The sequence below is a fragment of the Tinamus guttatus genome, unplaced genomic scaffold, assembly GCF_059628265.1.
Source record: "Tinamus guttatus ecotype Peru unplaced genomic scaffold, ASM5962826v1 Tinamus_guttatus_pri_ptg000026l, whole genome shotgun sequence".
NCBI classification, from domain to species: Eukaryota; Metazoa; Chordata; class Aves; order Tinamiformes; family Tinamidae; genus Tinamus; species Tinamus guttatus.
The window spans coordinates 121734-139749 of NW_028288560.1; the positions used below are offsets into that span (position 1 = coordinate 121734).

Below are 18016 nucleotides of genomic sequence, written 5' to 3' on the forward strand. Positions count from 1 at the left end.
ATGTAGCTCCAAGCCCTCTGCACATTAGCCCTTGCTCTGGAGTGCGGACGCTGCACAGCAAAGACTAGAGAGCGGCTAAAAGCCGTGGCAGGCGTTCCGTAGAGACAGGCATCCAGGAAGACAGGGAGCGTTTTCCTTGGGAGTGGGGAATTTGGTGGGGCCAAGCACTTGGGAAGGTGTTTGCTTAGCCCGCTACCTGCAAGATGGCCCTTGAGGCTTCCCGAAGCACTGCAAGTAGGCCTGGAAAGCAGAGCAACTTACGCTGCGAAGGGCCGCAAAGAGGCTTGCCCTTTTCTCCAGCCGTTGGATGCAGCTGGCATAAAAGAGCATGCAGACCCTGTCTTTCTGGCGCGTCAGGACACCAATGTCCCGGAAGGCAAAGGCCACGTTGCACGTGCTCCTCAGGTAGAAGGAGAACAAGAGGATGGTCTCTTTAACGCACTCCTCTACCACTCGCCGCGGCAAGGAGGTGACCAGGGACAGGAGCAGGTAGTTCAGCGGCTCAATGGTCACGTAGTCTGCAAGGAAGACAAACAAGGCGAGTGCTAGAGCAGGACCTATTTCCGTCGCTGGGCCATCAAGGCACGGGAGTGGCGTGGAGCCAAAAGCTGGGGCAGCTCAGGGAAAGAGAGCGCTGCCTGCTGCAACACTCGCAACAGAAGAGTGCAGCCAAGGTCCTTCCCAAGCAGCAGCTCTCTGGGTGCTGGCTTGCGTCGGGGGAGCTCTACCTGTTTGCCCAGGTCTGCAGGGAATCGCCTGCTTCTGGCGGCCCCTTGCAAAGAGCAGGGAGCACACACCCACCCCGGGCACAATAGCAAGGGGAAGCGGAGGGTGGTCCCTGCTGACTCACCAGGGATGGTCACTTCGGGGCACGTGAGCCTCCCAGGCCAGAGCATTTGCAAGCCCGGTTTGAAGATGGGTCTTCGAACCAGGAGCACCTCTTCTGCACCCAGGATCAATGGCTCTTCCACTGTGCAGAAGGTTCCAAGACCCTCTACCAGAACACCCTGCACACAGAAAAGACACAAAGGACGCCGCATAGGTATTCTGTTGATGCAAGAAGGGAGGAGCGTGTGAGTGAGGGCAGGCTGCTCTGTGCCCTCCCTGCTCTTGCAGTAAAGTAGAGCAAGTCTTTGGAGAGCTTTGCAGCTGAGCCACTTGCTGCGGAGGTTGTCCTCACCCTCCTCTCGCCATTTGGTCCTCGCTCTCCTCCAACTATTGCCTACCATCTCAGAGCATCAGAAGATGCCAGGGCTCTCAGTGAGCACAGAGGCAGGAAAAGGCCTCTGCCTCTCTGCTTGGTCTCTCCATTCTAGCCACGAGGAAAGGAGAAGCCCCACGAGGTGACGCACGCTTCCTCACACAAGATATGCACGTGGTTTCTCCCCCAGTTTTCTAAGGAGCTGCTCTGCAGCACCTGGCTGGTGGCAGTGCGCTGCCGTGGTGCTGAGGGAAGATTGTTCACAGGGCCCAGGGCACTCTGGACAAATGAAAGCCTCCAGAGCGAGGGGAAGCAGGACACCAGCCCACCTTGTTGAGCCGCAGCTGCTGCAGGATGTAATGGGACACAGCATCCCAGATCCTCACAATCTCTGCAAAGCAAGGGAAAGATGCGTCAGTGCCCGTGTCAGGAGGCTCCCAAGCTCTGCGCAAGCTGCTTCCCCCGGGGTGACCGATGCAGGCACGTTCAAATGAACAGAAAAGCCACGGACCCAGCTGGCGAGCTGTCCTATGCCCCATTCCAGGCTCCCAGCATTACATTGATCCCTGCAGAGGTGCAGAGGGGGAAAATGGGAGACGGGAAGGCGGCCACCGGACTTCTGACAAAGGATGCCAGCTCTAAGCGCAAAACGCCCAATAACTTCTGCCCACCAGAGACGTGAGGGGGTGCAGGAGGAAGAAAGCGAGCCTGTCCCAAATAGAAGCCTCCTTGGATGCCCTCCAGAGCAAAGGCTTTGTTTCCCCCGGGGGCATTGGTGGCAGGTGCTTGAGAGCCCCGTGGGAATGCAGGGACACCTGCAGCTCCTGAATGAAGGATCTATTTCCCCCCAGAGGCCCTCTCCAGAGGGCTTCCCACTTTCCAGGCAGACAGGACCCTGCACTACAAGTCCCTGAGCAGAGGGAGCAGTGCCCAAAGGAGCCTTGGGGCTCAGGGTAGCTGCAGGACCAGGACGCACAAGTCCTGGCTGCCACTCTGTCTCCCAAGCGCGACAGGACCCTCAGGCCGGGCTCTCACAAGAGCCCCCAGCCTTCTGCAGGGCCACAGTCCCGGGGCCACAGCTGTTTTGTCACCTCACAGGTTCTGCGGCACCTGGCGAAGCAGCACCCGAAGCCCTTACCCTCAGTGGAGAGTTGCAGGAGCACTGGGAACAAAATGGAGTACACCGGATTGATAATCTCGGTCCAGAAGCCCTCCATCTTGGCTTCCCCTTTGTCCTTGGCTCGCTAGTCGAGCAGGGAAGAAGGATTCTCTTCCGCGACCTCGCCAAGGACTCCTCTCTCTCCAATGAGCCCCTTGTTCTCAGGCCGTGAGAGAGAGCTTCCCTGAGCACTCCCACCGCCTCCTGTGTGTGCTCCTCGTCACCGAGAAGCTCCAAAGGACAGCAGTGAAGCAGAGCACGGCGAGCAGTGACCAGCAGCGCGCGTGCCTGGCAGGGAAGTGACAGGGCCCTGCCGGTCGCTGGGGGTCACCTCCTTGTGATGCAGCGCAGGCCAGTGTGACCTCAGCGCGTGTCACCAGGGGCTGCCTGAGGGGAGCGGCAGCTGAAACAGCCAGGGAAGGAGGAGAGAGATGTCCCCTCTCGCCCTGGCACACAGGCCGCTGCCTTCATCCCAGCCGTGGGGTCAAGGGTGAGGACAGACACATCAGCAGTGTGTCTAAGGGGTGCCCAGGGCTGTGAAATGTCAAAAAGAGGGCAATGCTGTAGCTCTTTCCTCAAGAGTGCTCAGCAAGGTGTTGGCTAGCGGGGATATGCTGTGAAAGAGAAGAGGAAAAACGGCCTTCGTGCACAGTGTCCCCTGCACTTTTTCCAGCTCCTGGGCCCATCTCGAGGCAGCGGGTCCAAGTCTATGGCTGCCGGGCACCTCCTGCCAATGCAGGCTGCGCACGGCCTGGGCACCGTGGCTCTCGTGGGTGGCATAGTGTGGTGTCCAAGAATGGGGACACTGGGGCAGGGCCGGGATTTCCTGCCCGTTTCAGGGAGCAGTGCTGGATTACAGTTTGTTTTTGGCTTTGTGGCAGGTTTGGGCCTTGTCCCATTTTGGGGAGCTTTTGTGCGTTTCAGTCTTTGCGGACTGGTGCAAATTGAAGGGGATGGTTGGCATTGCAGTGGGGCTGTTGTTCTGGGGGTGCAGTAGGAGAGACCAGAGGTCCCGCTCCAATTCTTCCTTGAAAACCAGGCACTGCTGCCACAACTCCAGGCCACTGAGTGTCCGTGGAAGGGTGCCAGGCTGTCCCCTAGCCCGTGCCGGGCTCTTCTCAAGTGGCTGAGGTCAGGAGGTGCAAGGGCCCTGGACACTCTGCTTGCTGCCAGGAAATCACCTGCCTTGCTGGGAATGTCCCCTTGGCAGCAGGGCAGACTGAGCACATGGCCCTGGCCAGCAGCATCTCCTCCCTCTGTGAGAGAGGGAAAGCTCCTGGGGTCTGCATGGTGCAGAGAGGACCCAACATTTCTTAGGGCATGTGCCGAGGCCCACCCCGGCAGACAGAGCGAACAACACTTGAACATGAAGCAGGTGCAACTCGCTCTGCTGTCGTCTGCAACAGAGCTTTATACCAGTACACGTGGGCATGCGCTAAGAAGCAGCATTCTCCTTGGTCGGGCTACAAGCTCGCAGCTGATTGGTGCTCTTCTCTGTGCTTGGTTGCTAGGTCTCCCGGGCATCGCTCCAGTTCCCCTCAACTGCTCACGAACACGTTCTTCTCCTGTGGGTGACCCCCGAATCCCATTACCCCAGTTCCTTATATTCTTACAAAAGTACTAAGGCTTCAACAAGGCCCCAACATCTCCCCCTCTTTTTTCAAAAACAAAATTAGCAATACCATGCATCAAAACATTGACAAAAACAAAGCAACAAACACAAGTATAACCACCTGTTACCATCATTTCAAGGGTTAAGCCAATTTAAAACATAACATACTTTACTGGTTAATTCATAGGGACCCGTCTCCCCCTCTTTTTTTTTTTTTTTGCTCTCCCCAAAGCAAACAATAATTAAATTTCGATGGTGACACTCGAGAAAAATGAATGAGAGGTTGATGCCTGCTGTTCCACCGGCACTATCTATGACTGTATTACCTTCTGCTAAAGGGCCAGGGAGTGCAGTATGACTACGGATATGTGACACCCAAAAGGCATGCTTCCTTTGTTGTATGATGTTCCAAAGCTGAACAAACAAGGCTTGGAGACTATGGTTGTTTACATGCCCTATAATTGCCCTATGAATTCATTGAACAATGCCTACCGCATATAGGGAATCGATAACTATATTCATGGGTCGATCGTGAAAAGTTAGAAATGCCCAAACTACGGCTTTTAGTTCTAGGACTTGCACGGATGCGGTTTCCCTCCGAATTTGAGTTTTCCAAAGATCTGACTCCCGGAAAGCATACCCATATTTCCAGTTTTGCTACTAGCATCCGTGAACACACTAATCACATTTGACAATGGTCTTGAGCTCTGGATTTCTCGTTCTTCCAGCTCCAAAGAGGTGTGGAAGAGAGGATGCTTAGGACAGTGATTGTCCACTCTAATTCCCTGAATGGCTAAAGCAATGCTGGCTTTGCTTTGGCCTGCAGATGGGGGATCGGTTCTGCAGCGCAGGCATGTCCTCTCCCTGTCCCGCTCCAATTCTTCCTTGAAAACCAGGCACTGTTGCCACAACTCCAGGCCACTGAGTATCCGTGGAAGGGTGCCAGGCTGTCCCCTAGCCCGTGCCGGGCTCTTCTCAAGTGGCTGAGGTCAGGAGGTGCAAGGGCCCTGGACACTCTGCTTGCTGCCGGGAAATCACCTGCCTTGCTGGGAATGTCCCCTCGGCAGCAGGGCAGACTGAGCACGTGGCCCTGGCCAGCAGCATCTCCTCCCTCTGTGAGAGAGGGAGAGCTCCTGGGCTCTGCACGGTGCAGAGAGGACCCAACATTTCTTAGGGCATGTCAACTCTGCTGCACAATCATCTGCCAAGAGGGAGCGAGAAAGAGCTTCCTGGTGGGCTCCTGTGGCGCTCAGATGCCATTGCGCAGGCAGGAGGGCATTCCAGCAAGTCCGGAGAGCAAGCTCAAGTTTCCGAATGCATCCCATATGCCTTGGTATCATCCCAAGAAGATTTTCTGCCTAGGGAAGTCCCCTGCTCAATTCCAGCCGCACATGCAGAGGTGACCTGAATGTTGTTTGGCGGCAGTGAATGTTACTTTGTTTAGCAGGAAGTCCTGTAGCCCTTTTAGTTTCCTGCTCTTTGGCACATCAAGGAGTCCGGTGTTGTCAGGCCTGGCATGTCCATAAGAACCTTGAGCATACGATGCTTATTGAGTTTCCTGCTCCTTTCTGCAAGGTGCTTGCGATCCTGGAAGGGACTCGGCTGTGAAGATTGTCAGGAGAAAGAATGGCATTAGCTGCTCGGAGAAGAGGAGGGCCCTCCGTGGTGGCTGTTTCCTCACAAGCCATCCAAAGCGATGCAGGCATGCTGGCAGCAGCATCCTGGGGCAGGGATTTTAGGCCTTCCCGCCTGCTTAACCCCTGCGCCTGTTTAACTCCCAAACAAGGCTACAGCTGAGAGAAGAAGCCTGCCTCAAGTCTTGCGGCAGCCTTAGAATTGCCGTATGGATTGGGGGAGGCAGGAGCGTGTGGCCAGGCCTTGTCCCATAGCGTGGAGGGACGGAGGGCGGTGAAGGGATGGGGCTGTGCTTTCAAGGCGTGGTGCGCGCTCCCCAGGCAGAGCCCCGTGCAGGATGAGGGAGCTGAAGGCAAGCAAGAGGGCTCTGCTTCACAGGAGCTGCCCGCTGCTGTAGCCACCAGCAGCTCCCTTGCAGAGGCGTGCGCGGGGCTCCGGCCCCATCCTCTACAGCTTCTTGCCTCACTGGCACAGGCTAGCTTTGGTGCAGCCCCTCCAGTCACACAGCAACTAGTACCGTCCCAGTATCAAGAGGGGAGTGACAATGACAGCCTCCATTAGAAGGCATGGAAGACATCATCTTTCTGTTTGCCATGCAGAATGTAAGGCGACTTGATCTCACTGCATATGAATGTGCATGTCTCAGGGCAGGAAGTGGTCAAGGTCTTCCCCAGGCCTTGCTTTCCCCTAGCTGGGAAGGATGTTGTTTTGAGCCAAGGAAGCTGCCACGGGGTAGAGCAGCCAGGAAGGCTGCAGAGGGCTTCCCCCACAGGCGTGCTGGTTTTGCTTTGGCCTGCAGATGGGGGATCGGTTCTGCAGTGCAGGCATGTCCTCTCCCTGCGGGAGCCCTCCCAGCCTTGCTCAAGGCTTGTCCCGGGGAGCAGAAAGCAGAGCCGCAGTGCCCAGCATTATCTCAGAAACAGCTGCCTTGGAGAGCCTTTCTTCTTCCCTCTCTGTGGACAAGACAGGCAGGGCCCAGAGAGAGAGTGTCCCGGGATAAGCCCTCCCTGCTCTCCTTGCTGCCTTGCGCCCCCTGTGGGGCCCTCCAAAGCTGCCAGGGTGTTCCTTACAAGCTTCATACTGCACCAGAGAAAGCCTCACACCCAACCCAGAAAGGCAGTTGATTTTGCTGGGAAAAACACCATCTCACTTACGGTGGCCACTTCTCTTTCTTCTGGCAGCTGCGCAGCACTGAACCTCTCAGCCAAGCAGGAGAAAGATTGTTAGGCAGCCGTGACATGTAGTTACCAAACGAGCCGAAGCTCCAAGAGCATCCTTGTGCCCTGATGAAGGGGGCAGCAAAAGACCCTCTTTCCCTCGGAACGGGGTGAAAAGGGCTTAGCAGGGGCAGGGACCTTGCTTACCTTGGGAGCTACTTACCAGCGAGCCTCCCCCTCCAGCTGCAGTCTCTGGCAGTTTTATACCAGTGTTTCCTTCCAGTGTTTCCAGAGGACTTCTTTGTAAGATGCCGCAAGCTGCAACATATGCTTTACTTGGGGCAAGAGATACCTGCAAAGTATCAACAAAGTGCTGCTGCTGCTGCTGCTGCTGCTGCTGCTGCTGCTGCTGCTGCTGCTGCTGCTGCTGCTGCTGCTGCTGCTGCTGCTGCTGCTGCTGCTGCTGCTGCTGCTGCTGCTGCTGCTGCTGCTGCTGCTGCTGCTGCTGCTGCTGCTGCTGCTGCTACTCCCCCAGGGCCCCTTGGGGCTTCTTCTCTCCTCTGCCCCTGCACATCCCCACCAGCTGAAATGAGGGCATGTCGTCTGCCGTGCTCAGCAGCTGAGTGCCAGCACCTGTACAGGGTGGTGAGCCACCATGGTGCCAGGCCCTGCCTTGCAGCTGGCATGCCAGTGCGCACTCACTTGTCAGGGGGCATCCCTCTATCTGGGGAACAGTGCTGCTCATGGTGGTGTGCGGTCGTCAACACTCGGATGTGTGTGGCAAGGGCAAGAAGAAGAAACAGTTTCTTCGGGGAGGTGAGAACCGGGGAGAGAGCACTAGCCCACTCACAACAAGGCCAAGTGCAAGGTTCTGCACCTGGGGAGGAATAACCCGAGATACCAGTGCAGGCTGGGGACTGACCTTGTGGAGAGCAGCTCTGCAGAGAAAGACCTGGGTGTCATGGTGGATGATAAGTTGACCATGAGGCAGCAGTGTGCCCTCGTGGCCAAGAAGGCCAATGGGATCCTGGGGTGCATTAAGAAGAGCGTCTCCAGCAGGTCGAGGGAGGTGATCCTGCCCCTCGACTCAGCCCTGGTGAGGCCGCATCTGGAGTATTGTGTCCAGTTCTGGGCTCCACAGTATAAGAGGGATGTGGAGCTGCTGGAGAGAGTCCAGCGCAGGGCCACAAGGATGATCAGGGGCCTGGAACATCTGCCCTATGAGGAGAGGCTGAGGGAGCTGGGCCTGTTCAGCCTGGAGAAGAGAAGGCTGAGAGGGGATCTAATCAGTGTCTATAAGTACCTCAAGGGAGGGAGTGCAGAGGACGGGGATGGTCTCTTTTCAGTGGTGGCCACTGATAGGACTAGAGGAAATGGCTGGAAACTGAAACACCAAAAATTCCATAGGAACTTAAGGAAAAATTTCTTAACAGTGGGGGTGACAGAGCACTGGAACAGGCTGCCCAGAGAGGTTGTGGAGTCTCCTTCTCTGGAGATCTTCAAAACCCGCTTGGATGCAGTCCTGTGCCACGTGCTCTAGGTGACCCTGCGTATGCAGGGGGGTTGGACTAGATGATCTCTAGAGGTCCCTTCCAACCCTAAGCATTCTATGATTCTATGAGGCATCTAAGTGTTACAGAGCCATGCTCAGGCTATAGAAGCAGCTGGTGCAACCGGCTTCCCGGAGGATGCACCCTGGTCAGAGGGCTGTCAAAGGCATCCCGTAGGGTCTCTGTGTGGGCAGGGGCCACTTTGAGACATTGGGGAAGTGCTGGTTGTCGCTCTTGGCACTCTCTTCCACCCCTGCCCTTGAGCCTCACTGGCTCTTTGTCCCGTGTCAGTGCAGTGGGAATATCTCTCTCTGCTGCCCTAATGCAGCAGGGACTAAAGAAGCATGGGCACACGGGAGGGGTCCCACCCAGTGCGTATGGAGGCCCCAGAAGGCCACACAAAAGCCCACAGCCCAGTGCACACAGAGGCCCCAGAGGACCACACGAAAATCCGTAGGGGCCCCCCCTCCAAGCAAGGAGGCCCTAGGAGGCTGCACCAAAGCCTGTAGGGGCCCCGGCTCAGTGAGCACAGAGGCCCAGCAAGGCAGCACCAAAGCCCACAGGGTCCCCTGGCCCAGTGCGCACGGAGGACCCAGGAGGCTGCTTGAAACCCCGTAGGGCCCCCCCGAACAAGTATGGACAGAGGCCTCGGGACGCTGAACGAAAGCCCATAGGGTGCCCCGGGCCCAGTGTGCACGCAGGTCCCAGGAGGCCACATGAAAGCCCAGAGGACCTTCCCGGCCCAGTGCACACAGAGGCCCCGGGCGGCTGCACGAAAGCCCGTAGCACCCCCCCCCCCCAATCCCATGTGCACAGAGGCCTAGGGAGACCTCACGAACACCAGTAGGGCCCCCCCAGCCGAGCGTGCACAGATGCCCTCGGAGGCCAAACGCAGGCCATAGGGCCCGTCTAGCACAGGGTACAAGGAAGCCCTTGGAGTCCACACCAAAGCCCATGGGGTCCCCCTAGCCCACTGCACACAGAGGCCCCAGGAGGCGGCACAAAAGCCTGTAGGGCCCCCGCAGCCCAGTGCGGCGCATAGAGGTCCCCAAAACCTACACAAAAGCCTGTAGGGCCACCAAGGCCATGTGTGTACGGAGGCCCCAGGAGGCAGCACGAAAGCCCGTAGGACCCGCCCCCCGCCCATTGCGTATGGGGGCCCTTGGAGGCTGCACAAAAGGTCGCAGGGACCCCCCGGCATGGAGGCCCCGGGAGGCCACATGAAAGCCCATAGGACCACCCCCACCCAGTGCACACAGAGGCCGCTGGGGGCTGCACAAAAGCCCATAGAGCTCCCCTGGCCCTGTGGGCACAGAGGTGCCGGGAGGCCATACGAAAGCGCATAGGGCCCCCCTGGCCCAGTGCACACAGAGGTTCCAGGAGCCCGCACGAAAGCCCACAGGGCCCCTCAGCCCCAGTGTCCACGGATGCCCTTGGAGGCCAAATGAAGACCTTAGGGCCTCTCCAGCACAGTGTACACGGAGGCCCCGGGAGGCTGCATGAAAGCCCGTAGGGCCCTCCTGCCTACTGCACACACAATCCCCAGGAGGCCTGGGGGGGCCCTAGAGGCTTTGGTGCAGCCTCCCGGGGCCTCCGTGCTCTCTGGCCCAGGGGGGCCATATTGGCTTTCGTGCAGCCTTTGAGGGCCTCCCTGCGCACTGGGCCGGAGAGATCCTATGGGCTTTGGTACGGCTTCCCCCCTCATTTGCTTATTGCACCCTAATTGCTCTTAGTCATCAAAAGCCAGAGAGAGAAGCGATGGAGAAGTAACTGAACACAGCATCAGAATCCACAAAAAACAGCAATGGATAAGCAATGAGAACTATAAGCAACAAGTACAAAACGTCAGGCATTTTTTAGGCTAGAAAATCCCTTTAAATTATAGGCTAGTACTTAAAACACATATAGACATAAAAATGCCCTTTAGCTCATGGTTGCCCTCTATCTCAGCCAGTCTCTATTCCCCATCATTATTAATGCAGAGCCTTTTCTTTAAACATTTTACACTAAGTCTATTGAGGACAGTGTTCACAAGATTAAATACAGCGAAAATGATCCCAATTTGAATTCAACCCTCTATTAAAAGGAATAATTGGCAATACAGCTACTAGAATATATCACCTAATTAACACTCAGACACAAGACTACAATTCTTAACTACTTACCTATAGAAAATAAGGTGCTGGGCAGCAGGCTACAACAGGGAAATACCTTCTGGCTTGAGGAATTTAAAAGGGCCAACTGAAGCATGTTGGGAAAAATTTATTTAGCAGAATATCACCTGAGAGTCAATTAAGAGTAACTTAACAGCAAAATTAAATCTGTAACTCATGTCACCCAAGCCAAAAGGTAAACACATCCTTTTGGAATGAGATTGCCTCTCAAAGCTTAGAACAATTGACTTCAACTTCAATCTCTTAATACCCTAAGTGCAATGGAAACAAGCTTCCAGTACCACACTAAAATTTTAGAGACTGCCATTTTGCTGAGATTGGAGTCAAGATGTTAAAATCAGCTTTTATTTTTGAAAAAAAAAAAAAAAGTTTTCTCCACAGCTTTACACAAAATGTTTAGTGTTCACTGGCAGTTAAAACCACTCCATGTAGTGAAATCATATTTGAAAACTAGCCAAAAGCCCAGATTCCTTTTTTTCAGAAAGACTTAAACAGAAATGTATGAGAAGAATCCTCATGCAAGAAAGTATTGCTGAGTAAACTATTTCACAGAATAAGAAAGCAAGAAACATCAATAACAACAATAATAATAACAAAAATAAATCTGCAGCTCTTAATTACAGTACCTTACTGTGAAAGACTTGCATGGTGCAAGCAACCTGTTATTTGGAACTATTTATTTCTGTAGCTGACCAGAAAATCCATTCTTGTAAAAGATTTGTACTGGAACAGAAGAATGTACAACAGACAAATGAACTAACAAAAATGCTAAGTTATGGAGATGTTCCTTTGCTTTCTGAAGTGCTGCCAGAGAAGCATCTTCAGTCACACAGGCAAAATGAGGCTTCTTTGGGACTGCATATTTTGGGTTACAAGCACTACAGCTGCCTAAGCGCATCTCTGTGTGCTTGAGAAGGCAAGGACTGCTTTATAACACTAGTTGGCTGAAAAAAACCTGCTCGAGTCCAAAGGTTTCCTGAGAAATGCCATCGGTGAATACGATTTCTTCTACTTAGCTTCATGGGCTTTCGAGTGCCTGCGGAGCAGGCTGAACTTGCCCGTGGGGTCAGGAACGTACCACTTCTCCCAGACCTCGGCGTACGAAGCCGTTCGTCCCCACGGTTTGAAGTGTCCGTTCCAGTGGAGCAGCTTGGCAGATTTCACAAACTGAGGAGAGTATCTTTTTCCAGCACTAGACCCTAGACAGAAAAAGGAGGATTAGTGCCTGATAAAAGGTAGCTGGAATACCAACGTGCTGTATTAAGTTTTTTTTTTTTTTTAAAAAAGAATTTCCTGACATTTATGGAGCAAGGATTTGGTACATGAGGCAAACTGAAAGACATGCTGAGGTGCAATTAGATGCTGCTATGATCAGTCTCAGAGCTAATCTATCTTACTGTACTGCTTGAACTTCCAAGCTCTTTTAAAACACTCTCAGGGTTGCTGTATTCAAAACCAAAGAAGTCCCTCTTCAGCACCTGAGTTTTACCAGCAGCAAAACAGATACAATGTCTCTTCCTCCGAACAAGCTAGGAAGAAATATCTAGGAACACTCCTGATGCAATACATATGTGGGAAAAAAAGGGCAACTTGGGAGCAAGTCCATTCAAGGGCAAGCAGTTGAAAAAGGAACCCAGAGGACCAAGGTGCAAGGTGATACTGCAAAGCGGATTGTGCCTTAAAGCATGGAATATAAAGAAAAGATCCCTTTGCCACATCCTCAACCAAAAGTCCAAGTACAGATCTGAAAACACATAAGGGGAGAGCAAATGAAGGGTCCCAAGTGTTTCATACTTACCAAGATGCCGGACGTTCCACATGGGATCAATGCTGGAATGTTGCTTGTAAAACACGATGAGCAGCGGAGGGGTAGTGATGCTGCCTGCCAGAGTCCGACTGTACAGCTCCTCTCTTCAAGGGAAGAGACAAAGACGTTGGCAAAGGCTACAGCCCTAAAGGGGTTGATTTCACTCACAGCTACACAACAGGAGGTAGCATGTGTGAAGCTGCAAACATCTACATGGCCTTTCATTTCACGGTGAAACGGCATCACCATAACACAGCCCCTGGCCCAGGCAGCCCCGCTTTGGGAGCACTTACGCTACATTCAGTGTCATCCACTTCTCCAGCTGCTTGGTGATGTTTTGTAATTTCCACTCGGTCAAGTTGGCAACAAAAACTCCTGGGTTGAAAGAGCAGGTGCTGGCTTTCATGGCAAGCTTTCGGATGGTTTCTTTTTTGTAATCTAGAAATCCAATGTAATTATACTGAAAAAAAAGAGTAGAGATTAATTTAAAATATCATCAAATTCACTTAAAGAAAGTTTTTTTTACAGCTATTAACAGTCCGGCATGCCATAAACTGTTAAAGCAACTTTCTCTTCTTTTAATGCATTGGAAAATGCTTAAGATGCCAAACATGATTACAGAAACTATGTAATTAAGGAACACTACCTATTCTTAATGTCCACAATCTGAGACAATCAATACCACTCCCTGAAAAACCTCCTTTATACACTCACAAATTAAAAAAATTACCTTTCCATTGTTCAAGAACTCCTGCTGTTCCAAACTGAGCATCATAAAGCACAGAAGAACTGAAAATACTTTTTGTGTGCCTCACTAGAAACTGTAGGTGTAATTTGTAACACAAATACCAGAGTAAACTGATTTGAGTAGGTACAGTCAGACCTCTACATTCCACTTCCACTGCATTTGGAAGACAACCTGCAAAAATGTTAGAACAACCAAGTGCCCAGTTCCAAAGGAAGGAATCTGTACTGTTGTTACTACTGAATCAGAATAAATCCAACCTGATTCCCTGCTCCGTGAACAGCAAATTTATTAGTTGTCGAGTCGCAATCATCTGAAAATGCAGCTGCATGTCCAGGTTTCAGTGGGGTGTTGTAAAGTTCAAGAATATCATCTGAAAAAATGAAATAAGCACAGAAGAATTATAAGCCATCATCTTGCATAAGGCTTAGGTGGCTTTTTGTTTAGTCCATTCCTACAGCTGAAAAAGCAGTTGGTTTAATCCAGTTTGTTCATATTTACAGAATTTTTACATCTTCCTTCGAAGCAGACATGTTTGGTTGCTGTCCAAGGCACTGTCCTAACCCCAGCATAGAGAGGACTGGCAAAGGAAGGAAGGTCTCCATACCTTGCACGATGATATCGTCGTCCACGTAGATGGCCTTCTCTGCATGAGGCACCAGACTGGGCAAGTAGAATCTTGCAAATGTTAACTGTGAAAGCATGAGAGTAAGAAAAATAAGGAATTGTTCAAATAAATGTGAAGTTGACTGATACTCTCGACACTTACCTAACATCCAAGAAGCAAAACAGGCAGCAATATCCTAGGAGTTATTTGATACAAACATGTTCCATCAATTTAATAAAGCCCAGTTTCCTAGGAACATGCGCATTGACAAAATGACTTTTAAAACTCATCGACATTATGATTTCCTACATTTGCATATTTCTGGCATGTTTGACAAGCAAGCTGCTAGATCTCACTGTAGAAATTGGCAAAAAATATTACTAATAGGTGCATCTATAGATACTTAAATTCATCTCCTACTATCTGAAAGTTTGCTCTTAGTGTAATTGTAGGAATTTGATAATAAAAGATTTTTTCTGCAGAAATCTGAAGATTCCTTCAGTTCCAGTTGAATTCAAAAGCCACTGGAGGCAGTCATCAACATTTGTTGTTACTAACCACTATTTGCAAAAAGGAGCTAAGAGCCTCACCGGTTTCAAGGTGTCTGCCTTTCCAGAGGCCACTTGCACTTTCCCTTCCAAGACACCTGGATCAAAATGCAAAATTCGGTATTTCAGATTTTTCAGAGCAGTGTTACTCAGCCACAGCCTGCGAACAGCAGAAAGGCAAAGATTTTGTTGAATGAAACAAAATCAAAGAGAAGCCTGATATCATATTTACTGTAACGTAAATCTTCATCTGGCCATTCATTTCCCTCTCTAAAAAACATATGGATTCCATGGAGTCTAAGTCATCATTTCAGTGGTGTCCCTTATGACTGTGGGGACTTGCTGCGTGCTATGACACATGAACACACGTGGCACATTCGGGAGGGCAGCACTGGGCAAAGCATCTTTCAGAAGAGGATGAGATCAAGTTTGACAGTATCGTGGGAGTCTAATGGAAAAAATCATTACCTCAAGTGATCCACAGTATCATTCAGAGTAACAATGTAGAAAACCACGTTGGATCTGGTGTTCTGATAAATACTGTTCATGGCTGCAATTGCACCCCCGAGCCTCTCATCCGATGCTGCGATGACCACAGAAATCTCCTTATCATTCCTTCCATCTATCAACCTCTGGGGAATTGCAGGGATGAAATCTATAGGTTGGAGTCCTAATGGGCTTGAATCTGCAGAATAAGATTGGCATATTTGTTTTATGCAAAATGGAATACAGTAATTATTACTATGTTAAAATTCACAATGTCTCCAAATATTTTCATATGCTATTCTATATTCCATAGAATATTCTATTTACTAGAGTGCAAAAATGTATCCTGTGATGCAGATGATCAATCATTATCACACAAGTTATTCCTGTAGCAAAGTGGTTTATGCCTTGCCAGAGCACATATTTTCCCATTGGTTTTAAAAACACACAAAAGAATAAAATAAAAGCTCAACATACCTGACAATTCCCGTTTCAAGAAGTCGCTGAGGCCTAGGAGATTATGATGAAGAACTAACAGAAATATAACAACCACCACTATGAGGATGGAAATGTTCACTGGAAATTTAAAAAGGGGGGGGGGGGGGGAAAAAGGCTATTAAAATAACTGGAAAGACCAGGAACCTCCGAAAAGCACAAAAGAGTTAGAAACAAATCACGCACACATACCTTTCCTCAAGGTCATTTTCTCCTTGTGGTTTTATTCACCAGTAGTGCCAGCTTTTCTGCAGATCTGTAACAGAAAACACAGGACAGTCACCTGCGCCCTGCGGTCAGGGCTGTGGCCAGCGGCCTCGGAGCGCATGGAGTACACGGGGCACACGGAGCGCGGTGCCTTCTCCTCGGGGAGACAGAAACTGCGTGGAGCTTTAGGAACCAGCCATGGCCTCTACACAAGCGCGGCTACCTGGACACTTGCAGCTCTTGCCTCACTTACACGGGGATAACAAATCCCTTTGGTTGAAAGGGATGGGAAACGACAACTGAAAGTCATGGGCTCCATGCAGCTCACGGATGCGCACTGGACACGTCCCAGCAGAGAGGAATGCTTCCTCCTGTGCTTCCCTGCCAGGGAGTTTCCGCGGGACCCAGCAGCTAACAACTCACATCAGATCCTAGCGGGAGGATTTGGGCTTCCCACGCGCAGCTCTGCCCCACAGGACCCACCGGCGGATCGGGCTGAGGCGGCACCGCCGAACGGCTCACGGGAGTGCGAAGGAAGGAACCGCCACCACGTTACAGGAGAGGGGGGAAAAAACGTCCCCGCAAGGGAATATTCCTGCCTCTGTGCCCAGCCTCGACGCTTGTTAGTCGTTATTGCAACTCACTCGTTATTGAACCGCGCAGCCGGAGCCGCCGCCAACCGCCACCTCGGCGGCCGCCCACGCCCCCCGCGCCGCCAGGCGCCCGCGGAGCTGCCGGAGGGTCGGGCCGGGGCGCGCGCGCCGCGCCCGCCTGGCTCGGGCGGCCCCCCGGAGCTGGGGCCGCCGCGGGAGCGCGGGGCGCTCGGGGCCGCGCGAGCGACGCCGCTCCCGCACAGGCGGCAGCGCGGGCACCTTCCCGGCTGCGCAGCGCGGGACCCTGAGGCGGCCGTTGCGCGGCGGGGGCGGCGCGGGAGGCCGGGCCGGCCGCGGGGCGGAGCGCGGCGCAGAGCGGCGGTTCCGGCCACCTCAGCGCTCGCCGTGCGCCGCCGCCCGGGCGCGGGGCCGCCGCCGCCGCCATGCTGGACGTGCTGCGCTCCATCCCCACGCAGATGGTAGCGCTGGCCTCGGTTTATCGATTTATTAATGTATTGATGGATTTGTTGGGGCGGTGGCGGCGCTAGGCCTCCCTGGGCCTTCTTCGGGAAAGGGGAAGCCCTCGCGGGCGGCCCCTTAACGGGGCGAGAAACCACGGGGAAGGGCTGTGATGGAGCTGTTATAAAGCCGTTATGTTGTGGGTGCTCAAAAAGGGGAGAATAAACAATTGGGTTATTTACACGTGTGCTTTGTGACCCACGTGTCTCTCCGCAGGACTACAAGGGCCAAAAGCTGGCGGAACAGATTTTCCAAGGAATCATTCTCGTCTCTGCAGTGAGTATGCTAAAACTGTAGGTAATAACCAAAAAATAAAGCTTGTTTTGGGCCTAGGGGATTTTTGGATAGTTTGGCTTACCTGGATCAGTTAAAGCTTTAGACAGAGTCGAGGTGGGGGGTGAAATGGAATAAGGACTTTGCTTCTTTCTGTGTTTTAATTTCATCGTTGGCCTGCAGTGCTGAAAACAGTGTTAGGAAGACATATGAAATCTGGTCTTTAAAAAACCCAGATTTTCTTCTCAACTCTTTGACCTCTCCCACTCCAGCTAGCTTAACCATAGAAGACCATAATATATAGCTTTTTATGGTATATTTAATGATTTTCTTTTTTTGTAAGGTTATTGGTTTCATCTATGGCTACATCACTGAGCAGTTTGGATGGACGGTCTATATAGTTATGGCTGGTTTTGCTTTATCATGTCTGGTAAGTTTGTTTTTAAGAAGTCGGAAGAAATGTGCGCTATTTAACCTGAAATGCTAGTTCAGTTAAGGAAGGCCCAGGCACCTCTTTGCACGTAATTGATTGGTAAAGAGAGAGGTGTAGCTGTGTTGGGACCTGCAGAACGCAGTGCTCCTGGGCTTGCCTGGTGTGTTCTTTTCCTCTTCTCATCTGCTAGTCACATTTCAGATAATACTGTGGTTTAAAACTACTACCTAACACTGAATTGCTTCTCTACTTCAACTGAATGTTCACTTCAAGTCAGAGTGAGAGCACTGATACAGGACAGCGGTGCTTTCCGTGGAGAAGTGACTGCACAAAATACTTGCCTGTAGTCTTGATTTACTGTTTCAACTTCAATCCCTTTCTCCAAGCTAACGCTCCCGCCATGGCCCATGTACCGCCGCAACCCTCTGAAGTGGCTCCCCGTCCAGGATTTGGGAACAGAAGATAAGAAGCCAGCTGACAGAAAGCCAAAAAGGCACACTAAAAGCTAAAGAATGTTGCTTTTTTTTTTCCCCCCATGATGTTACAGTGTAGCATTTAGCTTTATTAAATTTTTAGTACCTTTCTCCTGGGAGATGCTTTTTGGCATAATGTGTGTTTTTTGGTTGTTTTTGCCTTGCTGATTTATGAGGATGCCAAGATGTGCAGAGAGGAGGAGGGCTCTGTAACCTTGGCTGGTGTTTCAATGAACTCACAGGGAAAGTGGTAGGAGGGTGATAAAAGGCTATGTGAGGTCATATGTCACCCCCCTATTTTACTGACAAAGGAACACTGGCCAGGAAAGCATTAAATCAAAT

General features: G+C 51.8%; 2 protein-coding genes across 2 annotated transcripts; one reads left to right on the plus strand and one right to left on the minus strand.

The window, feature by feature from the left end:
* Window positions 1-11442: 11442 nt before the first annotated feature.
* Window positions 11443-15427, minus strand: GLT8D1 (glycosyltransferase 8 domain containing 1). Its single transcript, XM_010211917.2, has 9 exons — window positions 15369-15427; window positions 15159-15257; window positions 14664-14880; window positions 14238-14355; window positions 13648-13732; window positions 13301-13413; window positions 12589-12755; window positions 12287-12399; window positions 11443-11687 (listed from the first exon to the last, which is right to left on the minus strand). Exons 1-9 carry the CDS (start codon window positions 15382-15384, stop codon window positions 11497-11499), a joined length of 1119 nt encoding a protein of 372 aa, XP_010210219.1. The 5' UTR covers window positions 15385-15427; the 3' UTR covers window positions 11443-11496.
* A 977-nt stretch (window positions 15428-16404) lies between these two features.
* On the plus strand, window positions 16405-17793 carry SPCS1 (signal peptidase complex subunit 1). The gene is made up of 4 exons (XM_088527047.1): window positions 16405-16455; window positions 16712-16771; window positions 17112-17198; window positions 17588-17793. Exons 1-4 carry the CDS (start codon window positions 16420-16422, stop codon window positions 17708-17710), a joined length of 306 nt encoding a protein of 101 aa, XP_088383173.1. The 5' UTR covers window positions 16405-16419; the 3' UTR covers window positions 17711-17793.
* Window positions 17794-18016: the final 223 nt, after the last annotated feature.

Coding starts and splice junctions, on each gene's coding strand:
- GLT8D1 (XM_010211917.2), bottom strand. Junction 12,400..12,588: donor TGGATGACACTGAATGTAGC/GTAAGTGCTCCC, acceptor CTTCCCTTGAAG/AGAGGAGCTGTACAGTCGGA. Junction 11,688..12,286: donor GTGGAACGTCCGGCATCTTG/GTAAGTATGAAA, acceptor TTTTCTGTCTAG/GGTCTAGTGCTGGAAAAAGA.
- SPCS1 (XM_088527047.1), top strand. CDS start 16,420: ATGCTGGACGTGCTGCGCTCCATCCCCACGCAGATG. Junction 16,456..16,711: donor GCTCCATCCCCACGCAGATG/GTAGCGCTGGCC, acceptor GTCTCTCCGCAG/GACTACAAGGGCCAAAAGCT. Junction 16,772..17,111: donor GAATCATTCTCGTCTCTGCA/GTGAGTATGCTA, acceptor TTTTTTTGTAAG/GTTATTGGTTTCATCTATGG.